At 38.9% G+C, this 18,798-nt stretch overlaps 1 protein-coding gene across 1 annotated transcript in view; it reads left to right on the top strand.

The window, feature by feature from the left end:
• Wrn (WRN RecQ like helicase) overlaps window positions 1–18,798 on the top strand; it is a 132,729-nt gene that overhangs the window by 17,364 nt on the left and 96,567 nt on the right. Inside the window, exons 2-7 of the mRNA XM_048330945.1 lie at window positions 11,059–11,173; window positions 11,739–11,851; window positions 12,971–13,116; window positions 13,682–13,830; window positions 14,995–15,144; window positions 17,115–17,184. Coding sequence (XP_048186902.1) covers window positions 11,075–11,173; window positions 11,739–11,851; window positions 12,971–13,116; window positions 13,682–13,830; window positions 14,995–15,144; window positions 17,115–17,184 — 727 coding nt within the window. The 5' untranslated portion in view covers window positions 11,059–11,074. The remainder of the gene's footprint in view (window positions 1–11,058; window positions 11,174–11,738; window positions 11,852–12,970; window positions 13,117–13,681; window positions 13,831–14,994; window positions 15,145–17,114; window positions 17,185–18,798) is intronic.

The following is an 18,798-nucleotide window of genomic DNA, read 5'->3' as shown; positions in this document are numbered from 1 at the left end:
GGTACAGATCCTCCAGCAGTCTGTGACTTAGCTGGGTGTTAAACTTACCACAACTCACAAGGCTAACCATTTCATTGGTAATTTCCCTGTTCACTGAACCTGAGCTTTTTTCCTTCCTGGGTCTGGCCAGTTGTCTTAGGTCTGGGTCCCCAGCTTCTCCCTCCTAGATCACCCCCCATCTGAGGCAGCCAAGAGAAACCCCGTCTGTCCCCGTCTTCCCTTGCTTTTCCCTTTAAGTCTTCAGTAGGCCTTATTACAGGCCTCCTCCCTCAGACAGCGGCATCTTTTATGCCTGATTTTCTTGTATGTAACTGAAAATCAAGGTTTTTCATTGGGAGTTTGGGGCCAACAGGTTAGACCTTCACTTATGCCATTTGCTTATTTGTCAGACCACCTAGACCCTGCCATCGGGATGGGTTCCCTGCCTCCGTGCCCTGGCCGCTTCTTCTGTTTTCATACGGGAGTCAAAAAAACTGGCCTTTGGCACAACCCTCACCATTCTTTCTCACCACCATCTTTCAGATTTACTGACCTACAAAGGGCTACATGTGATGCCACCCTCTAGAATTCTCTTACTTCAGGTGTCACTGATAGAAGACCCTACTTTAACCTTCCAGCCCTGCCCGTGACTAAACCCATCCACCCCATTACCTATTCCAGATGTGGGAGTCTGGCCTACACACTCATGTGTGGAGTCTCTGGAGGATTTGCTACCCCACCCGGCCCACATTAGTGAGGGACCACTAAAGGATTCTCATATTCCTTGGTTTAATAATGGTAACTCTTTCTCTGGGAAGGTTCTTGGGGTGGCTGGATATGTTGTGGTATCAGTCTCTAGTGTTCTGGAGTCTGGCCTCCTGCCTCTCCAGATTACCAATCAACAGGCTGAGTTAATGGCCCTAACATGGGCATTCCACTGAGCTGCATGCCATTCCGATGATATACACACATTCTAGATACTCCTTTTATACCGTCTTTCCCCAGGTAGCCACTTGGAAGGAACAAGGCCTTTTGACAACTAAGGGGACTTCATTTCTAAGCGGTCCCTGTATTACCAAGGCTCTGGAGGCCTCTTTTCTCCCCTTAGCCATTGGCATAGTCCATTGTAAGGCCCTTCAGTCAGATGACTCAGTCATCACCAAGGGAAATAACCTGGCCTGTATGAGACTGCCAAGCGAGCTGCAATGTCCTAAAACAAAGAAAAAAAGAAAAAAAACACCCAGTCATTAACACTGTTAATTCTACCCCCATGCTGGTGCTTTAAGGGAGTTTAAGCAAAACTCTCCTTTAATCCCGGCTATACACAATTCCTTACGCAGCTTTCACAGAACTGTGAGGTGTGCCAAAAGGCCAACACCAACACCAGTGTGCAGCCACCTCCTTTCTAACCCATCAGGCTTGACGTAACCCCAGGTTTGACTGGCAAGTCGCTGTTACTGACAAGCTAACAGTTCCTAAGTACAAGTACCTGCTGGTTCTCGTGGCCATCTTTACAGAATGGGTAGAGGCATCTCCCACCACCAGTAAGTGAGGCTCCTCTGTGTCCCAGCTTCTATGACAGAAAATAATTCCCCATTTTGGCCCACTAGCTTCAATCCAGACAGACAATGGTCTGGAATTAGTTTCCTCTGTAACCCAGCTGTTGGCCAAGTCCTAAACATTCCTTGTTACTTTCATATTCCTTATTACCTTAAGTCTTTGGGGAAGGTGGAATGTGCCAGTTGGTCCCTTAAACAGATTTTTAACCAAGCTGTCCCTTGAGTTACATACATTTAGATTGGTTAAAGCTTTTACCTTTGGCTCTTTTTCACTCGCAGGTTTTACCGAAAAAGCCTTTGATGCTTAGCCCTTTTGAAGTGATGTATGGCCACCCACCTTTGCCTCCCCTGTTTCAGGCCTGGGATTCTCCCTTGCGTCTGCCAGTGCTGTCTACCTTCCATCAGTACCTGTGTATCTTTAGTTGGGAATATGCTGACCCATATAGCCCTGTGCCCTCCTCCTCATCCCCTGTGCCCTCCATATATACTGGGGACCTGGTGTACATTTCCAAAACATATTTGCTATAGGCACTGAGTTCTACCACGTTTTCTGCCAAGTAAGTGGCAAGGATCTTATCTAGTAACTGTCTACTCCCAGGGCTGTGCAGGTTCAAGGCTGTCCTCACTGGATTTATCTCCACCACGTTCAAACATCATCTGCTTGATCAACCGCCATGCGGCTCTGAGCCAACTGGACTACTGTCTCTACAGATAAAGAAGCTTGGACCCAACCTTCCACAAGTCACTGAGGAGCCGGAGGACCCAGCCCTGGGTAAGTCATATCTTGGCGACTATCACTGTCTTGGTCGGTTTTCTTATTGCAGAAACCTGCTTTTCCTGGGTGTGGCTTTGAGAGTGACAGCCCCATGGGACTGGCCTCCATCTCATGGGACATTGCTGAGCCTGGGATACCATACCTTCTGCATTTCCTTCTATCTTTTCTTGTGCTTCCTACAAGGGAGTTTCCTACTGTGGCTGTAAACCTGCCCTTCCTTTTCCTTGTCATTATTATCACACCTACCCAGAGTTCTTTATTCTACTGGGTTATGGTTCTACGCTTGCTTCCCCCTGGCTCTTGCATAATGTAACATGAAGGATCCTCTCCCCAGAATCCTTACAGAACTGCATGCATTATAATGTTTGGTTTGCCTAGCCAAATAGCTAACAGCTCTGAATTTTGTCTAAAATGGGAACTAGAATTAGGATATCTGCTTGGGTCTTGTTTATTCCCTGTGTGCAAAACTGTGTTAGACATGCAAAACTTAACTCTTTTCTCTTCCGATCAGATTAATAAACCTGTTACTTACGCCGATTCTTATAATTGGGAACACCCTCAAATAAAAAAACCCCGGATGCATTCATGTTGTATACCTATCAGGTCATAATCCTGGAAAAATGACATCTGTGTTGAAATTCAAAATTGCACTCAGAAATGTGATTGAGGAAGGGTAATTTTACTTGTACTAATTATGAACACATTTTATATGGAAAAGGCCCCCCCCCCCCCCGGACCAGCTGGTTCTTCACTTGTGAAAGGTATACTTTTAATTAAATTCCCACCAATTTGTTCCATAATTTTTGTTGTTGTTTAAGTTGTCTGGCCATTGTACTACTCCATAGGGAAACTTTTGAGCCTCACTATATCTGAGAGACAAGAGATCTAGGGATGGAGGATTCCTGCGTTGATGAGGTACATGTGCTATCCGAGGCAAAATAATAATGCCCTCACTGTTTTTCTGGTCAGGATATGGGGATTGGCAGTCAGAGCCTATAAAAGTGCCATGCTCATGGCATGTGTGGTGGTAGAAAATATTAACTTCATCTCATTATCGCACTGCTAAACCAAGAACATTGGCAAGCCATTCTGGACAACTGCATATTGATTACTTACTCTTTTTTTTTTTTTTTTTTTTTTGCCAGTCCTGGGCCTTGGACTCAGGGCCTGAGCACTGTCCCTGGCTTCTTTTTGCTCAAGGCTAGCACTCTGCCACTTGAACCACAGCGCCACTTCTGGCCATTTTCTATATATGTGATGCTGGGGAATCGAACCCAGGGCTTCGTGTATACAAGGCAAGCACTCTTGCCACTAGGCTATATCCCCAGCCCGGCCTTTTGTTTTTGTCTAGAGGTTTACTGATAGGTTTGCATTTCTTTCTGGTAGCCTTTGGTGTTCTTTCCTCTTGTAATTTTATCTATAATATGTGGAGAGCTTCTTTTCTGGTCATGTAAACCTTAAACCAGGTTCTAAATGCTCTCATAGTTGCATGTCTATTTCTTTCCCTTAGCTTTCTGCTGTAATTTTATTGTATAAGTTCTCTATGCCTTTGGTCTGTATCTTGTTCCCCTTTTTTGTACCATAAATTTGTACGGTTGGTTTCTTAATCCTGTCTCAGGCTTTTAATTTGTGGACATGCTTGGTTATTATTTTTCCTTATTTTGTATTTTATTTATGTAATAATTTCTCAGTTTTAGCTTTGTAGTTCCTGAGTTTCTTTTTTCCCTTCTAGTCTATTGCTGATGCTTTCCATTCAGCTTTTTTTTTTTTTTTTTTTGGCCAGTCCTGGGCCTTGGACTCAGGGCCTGAGCACTGTCCCTGGCTTCTTCCCGCTCAAGGCTAGCACTCCGCCACTTGAGCCACAGCGCCGCTTCTGGCCGTTTTTCTGTATATGTGGTGCTGGGGAATCGAACCTAGGGCCTCGTGTATCCGAGGCAGGCACTCTTGCCACTAGGCTATATCCCCAGCCCTCCATTCAGCTTTTTGTATCATTTATTGAAATATTCATTTCTTTCGGGCTTCAGTGGCTCATTCTTATGATCCTAGTTACTCAGGAGACTGAGATATGAGAATTGAGGGTCCAAGCCAGCCCAGGCAGGAAAGTCCATGAGACTCTTATCTCCAGTTAACCACCAGAAAACTGGATGGGGTGCTGTGGCTCAAGTGGTAGAATGCTAGCCGTGAGCTGAAGGGCTCAGGAACAGCGCCCAGGCCTGGGATTCAAGACCCACAACTGATGAAAAAAGAAAAGAAAAGAAAAGATATATTCATTTCCGAGCTTTCCATTTCCCCCCCTAGACCCTCTCTTTATTGAATATGTCATCTAAGTTGTTGGATTCCTTTTTCTAATCTTGAATTTACAGCTCTACTTAATCTCCCTTTGAATCCCCTCAGAGGTTATCGATCATTTTGAAAATGAGACTTTTGAATTCTTTGCATTTCAGTGGTTTGAATATTCTGGAGTTGAATTTTCAAAGGATTATGAACTTTTGGAATTATATTACTTTTTTAATATTTCTTACGCTTCTGTGTTGTAATTTGCACATCTCCCCCGTGATGGGATGGGGTGAGTAGCTTTCTTTTGCGTGCTCAATACCCTATGTATCATTCGGGGAGAAAGCAGAGTTCAGATCTGTGCTGTGTGGAGGCTGAGGGCTGACTCGTTCACTGTGCAGGTTTTCTTCCTTGCCCATGGCTGCTGGCCTCAGTGAGCCTTGCAGGCTGTTGTTAGGACAGGTTCCCACTTGCTCCAGACATCTTCTTCCATCCTGAGCTGGCAAACATGTAAGCTGAGCTTATTAGAGTGGGTAAAACCAACAGGGGACTCAGCTGAAGGAGCAGTCCTGAGTGAACCTAGCACTTTGTCTTTTGGTCTCCGTGTTTTCAGTTCCTGCCCAGCAAGAAACCATCCTTTGGGAAGTAGAAAGCTGTAAAGCTGAGAGCTTTCCTGAAGTCACAGCTCTTGGCCAGCAGCAAACCACAGGCGGCAGGCAGCTCAGCTGCTGTAGAGGTAGGGCCGTGCTCCAGCCTGGGATTCAGAGAGGTCTCCATCTAGCAGTGTTCCTGAGAGAGAGGACTCTCCTCCTACCACAGAGGGCTGCTCACTGACATCTTCCCCACCCCCTTCCCGGCTTGAGCAAGCTCTCTCCGCTGCTTCAACTTCTCCACAGGTCGCTGTCCTACCCTTCCCCTAGCCATGGCTCCCTGCTGTGGCTGCCGCTGACCCAGACTCTGTGACAGTTATCCCAACACTTTCTGACTTGTGATTGTTCCTTTTCCAGTCCTAGGAATGGCTGTATCTTAAATATATTAGATCCTTCTCAAGCTCATAGTCAGTGTAATGCTCTGAGACACAGTGAGGAATGCGCCGGATTTCTCCCCTAGTCCCGGCCTTCCATGCAGGAAGAGTTAAGATCCGCTGTGGGTTTCTCCTGGAGCAGCACTGCCTGCTGTCCCCAGACCTGCCTGCACTTTCCATGCTTCCAGGTGGTCCCAGCTTCTGGGTTGTTCTCCCCCAGTGTTCTAGAGCAGGGTTGGAATTTCCTCTGGGTTGTCTTTCAGTGTCCGTCGGGTTTTTTTTAGTTCTGTCACCTCTTGACTTGTAATGCTGTCCCTCCCCTTTTCTCCTTCGTTAGCCTGATAGTTTGATTCATGGTGGTTCAGGGAGGTGCTTCTAATTTGCTGTCCCGGGAGCCCTTGTATACAGATTCATAATCCCACCCCGGAGATCCTAGTATATTATAGAGAATGATGTGTAGTGGGCTGGGAATGTGGCCTAGTGGTAGAGTGCTCGCCTCCTGTACATGAAACCCTGGGTTCGATTCCTCGGCACCACATATATAGAAAAAAGCCGGAAGTGGTGGTCTGGTTAAGTGGCAGAGTGCTAGCCTTGAGCACAAAGAAGCCAGGGATAGTGTTCAGGCCTTGAGTTCGAGCCCCAGGACTGGCAAAAAACAAAACAAGCAAAAAAAAAAAAGAATGATGTGTAGTACCAGTAAAAAGCCTTTATTATCATGCAGCTCGTGGTATACACATTGTCATCTCAGCACTAGGGAGGCAGAGATAGGAGGATTATGAGTTCAAGGCCAGCTTGACTGACTAGTGAAACCCTGTCTTAAATTTTTTTCCAATTCAGATATAACTACAGTTAAAATTTTTTTACATTATGTTTATTATTGTTTTCATATATAAAATATAATATGTAAGGCAGGCAATATAAGAGGCATATAATCTTGTTTTGCAGGTAAGAATATGAAAATTAAGAAAAAGCAAAGGGACTTGCCCAAGTTCACTTAGATATTGAGTGATCATATGTCAAAACATAATTGTCTTAAAAAATGTAAAGACAGATTCTTATATGGCTATATTCATTTCCTTTATGAGGCAACCAGTTGCATAATCAAGTTGGTTCACTGAGGAGCAGATTATGTAGATGATGTTTAAGGAAGTCCTGAATGAACTGGCAAAGTTAGATACAATACTCTTCTCGGGCAATTAAAATGCTATCCTTTTAGGTAATTTTTTTCCACTAGACAGAATTAAATTTCATATTTACTAGACAAAAAGTTTTAAGCTAACATGTAATATCACAGTCTGAGGTTTTAAATGGTTTAGCAGTCAATTTAAAGTATATCTCCTGGGTGAAATATTCCTTGGATAGGCTTATATTCTTAGATGATATTGAAAGCACATATTGTCTTATCACTCACTGACTGGTTGTGTGTGTGTGTGTGTGTGTGTGTGTGTGTGCGTGCGCACGTGCCAGTGCACCAGTCCTGAGGCTTGAACTCAAGGCCTGAGCACTGTCCCTCAGCTTTTTTGCTCAAGGCGAGAGCTGTACCACTTAAGCCACAGCTACACTTCATCTTTGTGGTGGTTAATTAGACATAAGCGTCTTACAGACTTGACTGCCTGGACTGGCGTCCAAGTCCAGTCCTCAGATCTCAGCTTCCTCAGATCTCAGCTTCCTCAGTAGCTAGTATTACAGGTGTGAGCCACTAGTGCCCAGCCACTCCTTTGACTTACTTTTAAGTAAGGACAGAAACAGAACGAAAGAAAAAAACCTCGTAACATTTTCTTTCTGACTCTAAGTCTAAATTTGTTTACAGACTACCTTTCTATTTCTTTTTTACAATAGGTTATTTGAATCCTACAGAAGAGTTAATAGTACCAAAGAACAAAGTCATTGTGTGTCTGAGACAGTCTTTAGTGGTAATTTGAAATATCTGATATACAATTTCAGTTGTTTCCAACATTTTGCTTCTATTGTGTGAAGGATTGAACTTACTCCTTAAAGAAAAGGAGAACCTACTATATTTGAAGTCTTTTGCTGAGTTGCTGGAATACTGGCTAGTGGTTGGGGCAGGGGCTCTGACCATTTGCTCCCTCTTGTGCAGCTAAGCTTATTTGTGATAGAGTTTGAAGAAAATGTTGAGTCTTCATTACAAGTAAAGTGTAGTATAAAGTCTCGAATTTATCTTAATGTAAATAAAGGTCAATAAAGGAATGGCTGATAATTTCAGCAAGTTTAGATAAGAAGGAAGCAAAGACAGTAAGATGCATACTGCCCAAACTTGTTTTTGTTCTATTTGTGAATGACATGAATGTCCCTATTGAAAGGTAAATGTTCAAGTTGGGCTTGATTAAAATTAATTAAAAAATCATAGAAATATGAAAAGCAAGAGTAAATATCCTAGGCAGCTTCAAAAATCTAGATTAAGGTTGGGAAGTGACATGTAGTAGGTGGATGATAACCAAGATAATTTCAGAAAAGTTCAAATGAAAGCCAATCAACACATGCTGTTTCAAATGGGGGAGGAATATACGTGTGATACAAGTTCCCTTAACGGCACAATGGAAAACATTACGCAGTGATAATGTGCTTTTAGAAAAAGATGTTTCAAAGGTGTTTGTATTCAAAATATAGCTAAATTTGAAATAAAAATTCCTTTATATGATGACTATGATCTGTGCCCAAAATAGCTTTTGTCTGTCCAGGAAAGAAGACTCTTCACATGTGGCTAGAGGATTCTCCTATTGCAGATATTCTAAGACTTAAAATTTTGTATATCTTTTCATCTCCCCTAAGTAAACTTGATCACATTTAGTTCTGTAAACAAACCAACTTTCAAATGTTTTCCCTAGAAGCATCCAGATCAAATTTTGTTTTCAAAAGAGCCTTGTTTGTATCTTAAGAATTAGATATTTCAAATTAAAATGAGCTTAGTGTTATCATAGTTTCAGATAAGAGCTACTAAGGTTTATTTATTTATTTATTTATTTATTTATTTTTGCCAGTCCTGGGGCTTGGACTCAGGGCCTGAGCACTGTCCCTGGCTTCTTTTTGCTCAAGGCTAGCACTCTGCCACTTGAGCCACAGCGACACTTCTGGCCATTTTCTGTATATGTGGTGCTGGGGAATTGAACCCAGGGCCTCATGTATACGAGGCAAGCACTCTTGCCACTAGGCCATATCCCCAGCCCCTATTTTTGTCATTGTAAATAAACTACAAAATTCCAAGATTCTGTAGTTCTTTTTTTTTTTTTTTTTATAGAATTTGCATTGTTTGTCGTAACTAGTTAAAATTTTTTTCTTTTGCATTTTGCTTGTGGCCTAATGTTGATATACCACAAACTTGTTTTCTGGTTTTCATAAATAAATAACACACACACACACACACACACACACACACACACACACACTTTTTTTTTGACCAGTCCTGGGGCTTGAATTCTGGGCCTGAATGCTGTTCCTGAGCCTTTTTGTATTCAAGGCTAGTGCTCTACCACTTGACCGCTTCTGACTTTTTTTAGTTTATTGGAGATGAGAGTCTCATGGACCCTCCTTACCAGGGTGGCTTCAAACCGCAGTCCGCAGATCTCAGCCTTCTGAGTAGCTAGTATTACAGATGTGAGCCACCAACACCCAGCTTACAAAATAAGTTGTAGATTAAGAACAGATTGTATATATTATACATACATACATACACACAAATATATACATATGTATGCATATACACACTTTGGGATCAACTTTTGGCTTATGTAACGTTTTGAATTGGGGGCAAATGTGAATGTTAATAATATTTATAAAGCATACATATATTTACAAATTCTTATTATTACATTAATGCATGTGGTGTAGCAACATTTGAGTTATCAGTTCTCATTTTGTGAATCATGGATTGAGCCAAACAACAAACTTTGTTAATTATTCAAAGAATACAGGCAAGCAGGTGCAGATGGAACATTTTTATCCCCTCAAACTGAGAAACACACCCCAAAAATGTCCCCATTCTTCTATATTAGGAAGCATATAGCTTTATAATAACTGACTTATGAGTGATAAATACGAAATCATTGGTTAAAGCAAATTGTTTAGAGTTTGGGTTCCTATTTTGTGACCTCATATTTGCACAGTTTTTGTGGCCCTACTTCCATTTCTGGGTTTAAATAAACCCGTAATTGTAGTTTTACAGTAAAGAATTTATGTAGTTGAATTTTGTTCTGCTAATTTTATAGTCTACATACTAGACTCTAGCTAATTTTTTGTCTATTAAAATGTAATCTAGGGGGGAGGGTGGGGGCATGAGGGACAAGGCAACAAACAGTACAAGAAATGTATCCAATCCCCAACGTATGATACTGTAACCTCTCTGTACATCAGTTTGATAATAAAAATTTGAGAAGAAAAAAAAATCATACATCACAGTAAAAAAAAAAAAAAATGTAATCTAAATCTTTTTTTTTTTTTTGGCCAGTCCTGGGCCTTGGACTCAGGGCCTAAGCACTGTCCCTGGCTTCTTCCCGCTCAAGGCTAGCACTCTGCCACTTGAGCCACAGCGCCGCTTCTGGCCGTTTTCTGTATATGTGGTGCTGGGGAATCGAACCTAGGGCCTTGGGTATACCGAGGCAGGCACTCTTGCCACTAGGCTATATCCCCAGCCCAAAATGTAATCTAAATCTTAATAGTTGCTGGCATGATTTTACAGTATCAACATCTTTCATCATGTGAGTTTTCTATATATTTAAAGCTCTGTTCCCTTATTAGATATTTGAAGGTGTGAGGAATTTGCCAAGAACTTTACACTACCTTAGTGTAAGTTACATCAAGACATAGATCTATTTTGCCGTTAACAAAATGTTAACATTTTCTCACTCAATATTTATCCATATTCGAAGTTTGATTTACATTGCAGAAAATGTAAATTGGTTTATGTTTCCATTACAGATTAAAAAGAAAATCTTTTTAAAAGGTTACTTTTAAGTAAACTTGTTCACATTAAGCCAAGAACATAATAAAAAATTCTTAATACAGAAGAGCTATTTTTCATTTGGATTCTCAAGTAGACTTGTGAATAAATCTAAGAGTTAACACATAATATACCCAAGGAATCTCTTTTTTAATGATATTCAAGTTATTCTATGAAAGGATCAAAACCATAGAATAATAGAATTTTGAATTGCTAGAACCTTAGAATTCTATTTTAATAGCCAAATAATTTTAAAAGGAAGAGATACCTATTGTATAACTGATAAATCTAGAGTAACATATCTTTCTCCCCCCCCCCCTTTTGGGGGGGGCATTTCAGCTGTTCTACTTGAGTCTACGTGTGTGTGTGTGTGTGTGTGTGTGTGTGTGTGTGTGTTTTAGTCTTACTGAAATGGTTATCTCTGAGTTTCCTCCAAATATTTGCTGTATTTACTTCTTAGGTCATTATTATTGTTGTTACTACTATTTTGCAGCTGGGACACTTTTAAGATGAATGACAAAAAATGGGAAACAACTCCACCATCCCGTAAATTTCCTGAATGGATGATGTCTGTACAGAATAAAAGATGTGTTATAGAAGAAAGAAAGGTATATTTATTGATTATTCTTTCAACTGGGAAGTTTAATTTAAATTTCATTTTATAATGAGTCATTACTTGTAAACTTCAGATAATCTTTTTGTTATGTGAGTGAACCAGAATGCAGCTATTGAATAAGTTAATAGAACTAAATATTAATTTAGTTTACAAAATGAGAATTTTTACTGTATGCTTTCTCTGTTTATATATAATTTTCATGGTTGATTTTACTAATTCTAGTTAATAATTTAAACATTAATATTGGGGAAGCATTTGGGTTGAGTTTAAGTCTTGTACAGACTTAAGATTTGGTAATCAGGCATAGAGTAGTAATACCTCTTAATAATCTACATAAATTAAATGCTTTCATAAAAGTACCATTAGAAATTTGAAAATAGAATGAATAACAATTTTATAATTGGATAGCTTTATTGTTGTTAAAGTGACCATTAGTTTATAAAGCATTAACTGGTAAAACTTAATTATAAATTAAATGCTTCATTGGTCATTATTTCATTGAAAATTTACTATTTTATGTGAACTTTACAACTATTCTAATTTTTACTTAACTCAAGGCATATATTCAGAAGAGTGCTTTTGAAGATGACCTCCCCTTCTTAGAATTCACTGGATCGATTGTTTATAGTTATGAAGCTAGTGATTGCTCTTTTCTATCAGAAAATATTAGGTAAGAGACTTGAATTTCTCTATTTTACTGAATTTGAGGTCTTCAAAGGTATTATCTTCTAGTATTTGCAAGAATATTGAGTAATATTTGTAAGAATACTGATTTTACAGTTGAGTGCATTCCAGAAAAAATTATATGTACATATAAAATATCACCAAATTCTGTTTTTTAAATAAAATAGTGAATTAAATTTGTAATGCACTTCTGTTCATTGATAAAATTTTCTATTCGCTTTAGATAATTTTTTTACTTGTAACACTTAAGATGTAATATAGAACTATTAAACATTATGTGTATTTTACCAGTTTAGGACAAATGCAAAGTATAGAATGTTCAATTATATCTTACTTAAAATACCAATATAGTGTATTAATAATGGCCAAGACTTACTCTATTTTATTTAGTTTGTGACAGTTGACGCCAAATTATTTCTTTTTTCTTTTTTCCAGTCTTGGGGCTTGGACTCAGAGCCTGGGCACTGCTCCTGGCTTCTTCTTTTCTTTTTCCTCAAGGCTAGCACTCTACCTCTTGAGCCACAGCTCCACTTCGGGCTTTTCTGTTTTTGTGGTGCTGAGGAATCGAACCCAGGGCTTCATGCACGCTAGGCTAGCATCCTACCGCTAAGCCACATTGCCAGCCCACCAAATGATTCTTGAAAAGAATATTAGAAATTACTGTTAGTACTTTCGGTAGTTGTCCCAAGATTGTTTACTGTTGATGTAACAAACTTTCCACAGAAGAAATAATTTATGAAGTAAAGAAATTTATTTCTCACAGTTTTGGAGGCTAGGATCTTCAAACTATTGGTATTTGGCTAGGGCCTTTGTGCTGTATTATAACAGGGCATACTCTTTCAGTAACCAGCTTACCAGGGTCCCCATGACCTCTTTACCTCCCACCACTATTTGCATTTAGGATTAAATTTTGACATGAGTTTTGGAGGGAATAGTCAGGCCATAGCCATTGTTATAATTCAAAGTAAGACCTTAAAAGTGTTTTGTAGTAACAAGTAGTAAGTACGGTCTTTGAAATATAACTGTTCTTTTATTATTATTATTACTTTCCTAAAGAAGTTTAGAGCTTTAATGCAGTTATTTCATACTGTTTTTCTTCCTTTAGCATGAATCTCTCTGATGGGGAAGTGGTAGGATTTGACATGGAATGGCCACCCATAAACAGAAAAGGGAAACTAAGCAGAGTTGCACTGATTCAATTATGTGTGTCTGAGAACAAATGTTACTTGTTTCACATTTCTTCTATGTCAGGTGGGTGTCTCTGTTTCATTTTTATATAACTGATAATTTTAGTACATAAACCTTTTCTCTGAAAAATTGTTTTTTCTCTTATCATCTATTTATGTTCTATGATTCATGAATTCACATTCCCTGTTTTATTTAATTTTTGTAATGCTATGAAGCCTGTTTTAGAAAAGAGAAAATTTAAGTTCAAGGTTCAGAATGAGGAATATCCTGCTGCTACTAGCACAGATGCCATTCAAACCAATTTTTTTGTTGTTGTGTTGTCATTGGTCCGAACTTTTTGCTTTAGGTTAGAAAAGGAATATTAAGGTGGATGTGATTCTAGGTTGAAGTGTAATGTAAATGTAAGTTTGAAAACACACATGGCATGTATAGGTAGAGCTAGGCTGGTGGCACATACCCATAATCCCCAGCACTCAGCATCTTCCTGAGGCAGGCTCAGAGTTGTAGGCCACCTCGACAGCAGGGAGAGACCCTGCCTCAACAAACAAAAGAAACAAACAAATAGAAGCATAGAGACTACGCATTATATTCAGCAGAAATTTTGGAAATAATAATTTATTATGAACAGTTTTTCCCCAGGGATTGAAACGATTACTTGAAAACAAAGCAATTAAAAAGGTAGGGGTAGGAATTGAAGGAGATCAGTGGAAACTTCTGAGTGACTTTGATGTCAAGTTGACGAGTTCCGTGGAGTTGAAAGATGTTGCCAATGAAAAGGTAGAAGTAATACATGTATTATTTTCATAAACTTGTTTTACAAAATGTTTTTCTTTATTGCTGTTTTTCTGTTTTATTTTTAAAGAAAATTGCTTTAAGCAAGTACCTTCCTGGTTTTGTGGTAGTATACATGTTCAGAGTGAATGTTCCATAATAAAAACCTTCAGTTCTAATTAATTATCTTTATGTGTAATTTTTGTAAGCAAACATTTTTGCTCCTATTCCACTGACTTTTGGTACTGTTTTTTTATGTCATATATTTGCAGTCTAAATATATTTGATTTTTTCATTGCATTGTATTAAATACTCTTGAAGGAAGAGTGCTGTTGTGATATAGTGCTTTTAATGGAAGGTTAGCCATTAATTTAATCTTTCAAATTTCACATATTTTATTAATGAAGTCATTAAGTTTTTATATTTAGGGGCTGGGAATATGGCCTAGTGGCAAGAGTGCTTGCTTCATATACATGAAGCCCTGGGTTCGATTCCCCAGCACCACATATATAGAAAATAGCCAGAAGTGGTGCTGTGGCTCAAGTGGGAGAGTGCTAGCCTTGAGCAAAAAGAAGCCAGGGACAGTGCTCAGGCCCTGAGTCCAAACTTACCCCAGGACTGGCAAAAAAAAAAAAAAAAAAGAATTGTTCTCAGTACCTGACTTGTGAAATGGTTACCCCTCTGTACAACACCCAAATAAGAACAATAAAATTATTTTTAAAACGTTTTTATATTGAGTCAAGTATTCATTTGACTAGGAAATAGGAAGAATGCTAATCCATTTGACTTTTCCACAAATAATACTGTGAAAGTGCAGAGGTTTTCATCTCTATATGAGGGAAATTTCAGACTTAAATCTTACAATATAGACTACAAATAAAGTTTTTAATGACGGGAAATTATTCAGGGCCATCTCTGTGTGGTATCTATTTTTCTTTAATTTTTTCCTTTTTCTGTCTGGTGTAGGGCTTGAACTCTGGGCCTGGGCTCTGTCCCTGAACCTCTTTGTGCTCAAGGCTAGTGCTCTACCACTTCGAGCCACAGCTCCCCTTCTGCCTGTGGTATTTTAGTAGATTTCGAATTTTATTTCTGGTATTGTAATTTAATGGTTTTTAAGAAGAGGTAATAATGGAAGTAATGTTTGTTATGTTGCTTTTTCATTACCTACAGCTGAAATGTTCAGAGACCTGGAGCCTTAATGGTCTGGTTAAACACCTCTTAGGTAAACAGCTTCTGAAAGACAAATCTATCCGCTGTAGCAACTGGAGTAACTTTCCCCTCTCCGAAGACCAGAAGCTGTACGCAGCCACTGATGCTTATGTATGTACTTAAAAGATCTCTAGGCTGTGATTTATTTTTTAAACTCATACATTACTTACACATTTTTATGATAGTGGCATTAACTCACTATATTGGCTTTGCATAAAAAATGCTTAGGGAGCTCTGAAATGATATAGTTCTTGATGCTAATTAGCAAATATAAATAAACAGACTGTTTAATGCTAGTTATTTCATTGTCAGGAAGCCAAAATAATGCCCAATTTGAGTGTAAAATACATATGAACTTGAGCGAAACTTGAAAGGCTCAGACTCAGCATGCACACATGGTATATAAGCTATTTAGTATAAAGCTGTTTATTGAAACTGGCCTTATTCCTTATTATTCATATTTTAAATGGGATGAAAATTTAGAAAACTCCTTCTAAGTTTAGTTTGCTCCTGTTTTAGGTATGTTTCATATTTATATGAAAAATGTATTTTTTAATATCTAACATTTTTTAGATTTTTTTTGTTTTTTGTTTTTTTTTTGGCCAGTCCTGGGCCTTGGACTCAGGGCCTGAGCACTGTCCCTGGCTTCTTCCCGCTCAAGGCTAGCACTCTGCCACTTGAGCCACAGCGCCACTTCTGGCCGTTTTCTGTATATGTGGTGCTGGGTAATCCAACCTAGGGCCTCGTGTATCCGAGGCAGGCACTCTTGCCACTAGGCTATATCCCCAGCCCCGATTTTTTAGATTTTTGACAAGGTGTCTGTGTATAGCTTAGTGTGTGACCTTAAACTCAGCCTTCAGAGTTCTGGGAATACGGGCATGTGCTATCACACCATGCTTGGGCTTATCTTTTCAAATAGCATTTTGTGTCTGTGTATGACTAAATTTAAGAAATATCTTTTATTCCATGGGCTGGGAATATGGCCTAGTGGCAAGAGTGCTTGCTTCATATACATGAAGCCCTGGGTTTGATTCCTCAGCACCACATATATAGAAAATGCCCAGAAGTGGCGCCGTGGCTCAAGTGGCAGAGTGCTAGCCTTGAGCAAAAAGAAGTCAGGGACAGTGCTCAGGCCGAGTGTAGTCCCCAGAACTGGCAAAAAAAAAAAAAATAAAAAATATATATATATATATAAAATTCCATAGTGAATCTCTTTTCCCCTAATTTCTTTCACGTGCATGCACATGTGTGTGCATGTGTGCTGATCTCAGGGCTTGAACTCATGGCCTGGCTGCTGTCCCTGTGCTTTTTTTTTTTTTTTGCTCAAGGCTAGTACTTTACTACTTGAGCCACAACTCTACTTCTGCTTTTTCTGGCGGTTAATTAAATAAGACTATCAGGGACTTTCCTGCCCTGACTAGCTTTGAACTGAGATTGAGATCCTCAGATGTCAGCCTCCTGAGCAGCCAGGGTTACAGGCATGACTCACTGGTACTTTGCTGTACTTTTATTTCTTGAGTATCTTTTCTGTCTCATTTTACATCTTATTTTGGAGTAGATACTCCTATGCTTTGTACCAGAAAGAAGTTTACTTTTGTCAGGGAAAGAGAGGGATAGTTTTCATGTTTTGAAGAAAATACTCAGTCCTTTTTGAGCCTAGCGGAGTTGTAATAGCATCTGTGTTCACAAAGGGTCAGTGTAATGTGATAGCTCCTGTTAACAGGACTTTAAAATGACTGTTCAGACATCTCGGCGTATTTAATGAAATGGTGGGAAGCTAATATCCATAAGCAAGCATATTTCTCTCACTAGATTTTATTTTGGTAAAATTTATTTAAAAGCTATTTGGTTTGGATATTTCATTTTAATATTGTGTTAATAGGTAAGAACTTCAACTTTTATTTCAAGGTTGAAGCAGCTTAATTGTCCATTTTCATGACTGGAATAGTGAATAAATGAAGACGTGGTCTCAGTTGTTTGAGTGCTTTGGAGATTATTCTCTTTATATTTCTCTAGAAGTGGGATGTATAGTTTTATTTTATCCTAGTCTATCCTTTGTTTTCTGTTTTTTTTTTTAATAGGCCGGTCTCATCATTTATAAAGAATTAGAAATCCTGGGTGGTACCATGCAAACATTTGCTCGAAATAAAGGTACGTTATGATCTAAAAATAATTGATAAAATGTAAATTTGGACTTTTGTCAGGTTTAGCTCCAAAATTGATATTTGCTATAAGTAAGATTTCTCGAGTGTTTGAAAAATGTTGACTTTAAAGTGAAATCCATCAGGGTTAACAGTAAAAGCAGAATTTATTGCTCTTGTTTTGTAACATTACTGTTAGAGCTAGGGCTTGATGTCCTTTAGAGTGAGTCAACTCACTTTCTCCCAGGCTTATCCATCCCAGGATTATGCTGCCTTGTAATAAATGTTTAAAATGCTATATATTTAATGTGTTGAATTACTAAATACTATTTATTGTCTTTCTTTGTCAGCTTCAGTGAGCTTGTCAGATGTCTTGATAGGTTAGTGATTTTGTGGGTCAGTTAGTAGAGTGGATGAATGTTTCTTGGACCAGTGGTAGAATCTGAGTTGTCTTACTTGGGATATATCTGTTTGGAAAATGCATAATAGGTTAAAATCCATATTATAGACTAATAGTATACCCCCTAAAGCGACAGTTTTTTTTAAAATTGGCATTGAGTTATATAAGGGGTTACATTTGACACATCTATATATGCATGCAGTATGCCTTCATCAAACTCATTGTCTCTAGGACAAAATATTCTAAGCAGCTATGTTGAGATATAGAAAGGATTGTTAATGCAGGTTGAGCATCACTAGTCTTTAATCTGAAATGCTCTGAAACTTTTGGAGTATACATGTGGTGCACCTTTTTGTTGGTTTTGGAGAATGTTTCCTGGAGAAAGTGATTCTTAAAGCAAGACCTGAAATAAGGACAGGTATTATCTGTCTGAGCAGTAAAGGAAAGTGTTGTACTAGAAACAGCAGGTACAGTTTCAGAGGTAAGAGAAATCATGGTATTTATCTGTAGGCAATTGAAACTTGTTCAGCACAGTGAATACGATGGACTGAGTAATGTAGGAGGAGAAGCAGGGAAGGAAAGAAGGTTGTCTGTGCTCAGGAGCTTACTTTTCCTCCTAACAAGCGACGCTGTTGTAGGCATTAATCACAAGCTTGAAATGCACTTTATTGAAAAGCAAAACCAAGCAAAGTCTTTGAACTATAGTGTAGAAAATGGGTTATAGGAGGACAAGAGTCACTGTGGGAAGACTTTTTGGGAGATTGAGATGTTATGATGCACCAACTGAGATGTTATGGTGACTTGAATCAGTTATTTGTACTGAGGATAGAGAGAAGTGGATAGCTTCAAAATACACCTAATACAGTTACACAGTTGACGGAATTTGCGGTAACAGTGCATCAAGATAATTCCTGCATTGTTCCCAACAAGGATGAAAAGTGCTGATGAGAAGAACAAGTGTTTGTGTAGCAGGACACATACAGTCAAGCTTAGGTAAGGTTAATGAGAGAAGTTTCTAAGATAGCAAGAGGGAAGTGCCTGTAGGTATATGTAGGCTATGTCTAAGAGGAGTTTGTAAGAGAAAAAGAATTAGGACACAGAATCTTGAGTAATCTAGTGTGTAATGTTTGTGGGAAAGGAGTTACCAAAGGAGTTACTTAAGCAGTTATCTTAGACCTGGAAGGAAACTAGGAAGTATAGCATGTAGAAGGTTAGAAAAGAACA

The sequence above is a fragment of the Perognathus longimembris genome, chromosome 21, assembly GCF_023159225.1.
Source record: "Perognathus longimembris pacificus isolate PPM17 chromosome 21, ASM2315922v1, whole genome shotgun sequence".
Lineage (NCBI taxonomy): Eukaryota > Metazoa > Chordata > Mammalia > Rodentia > Heteromyidae > Perognathus > Perognathus longimembris.
The sequence above is the reverse complement of the archived record's forward strand: the minus strand, read 5'-3'. Positions and strand labels throughout refer to the sequence as shown.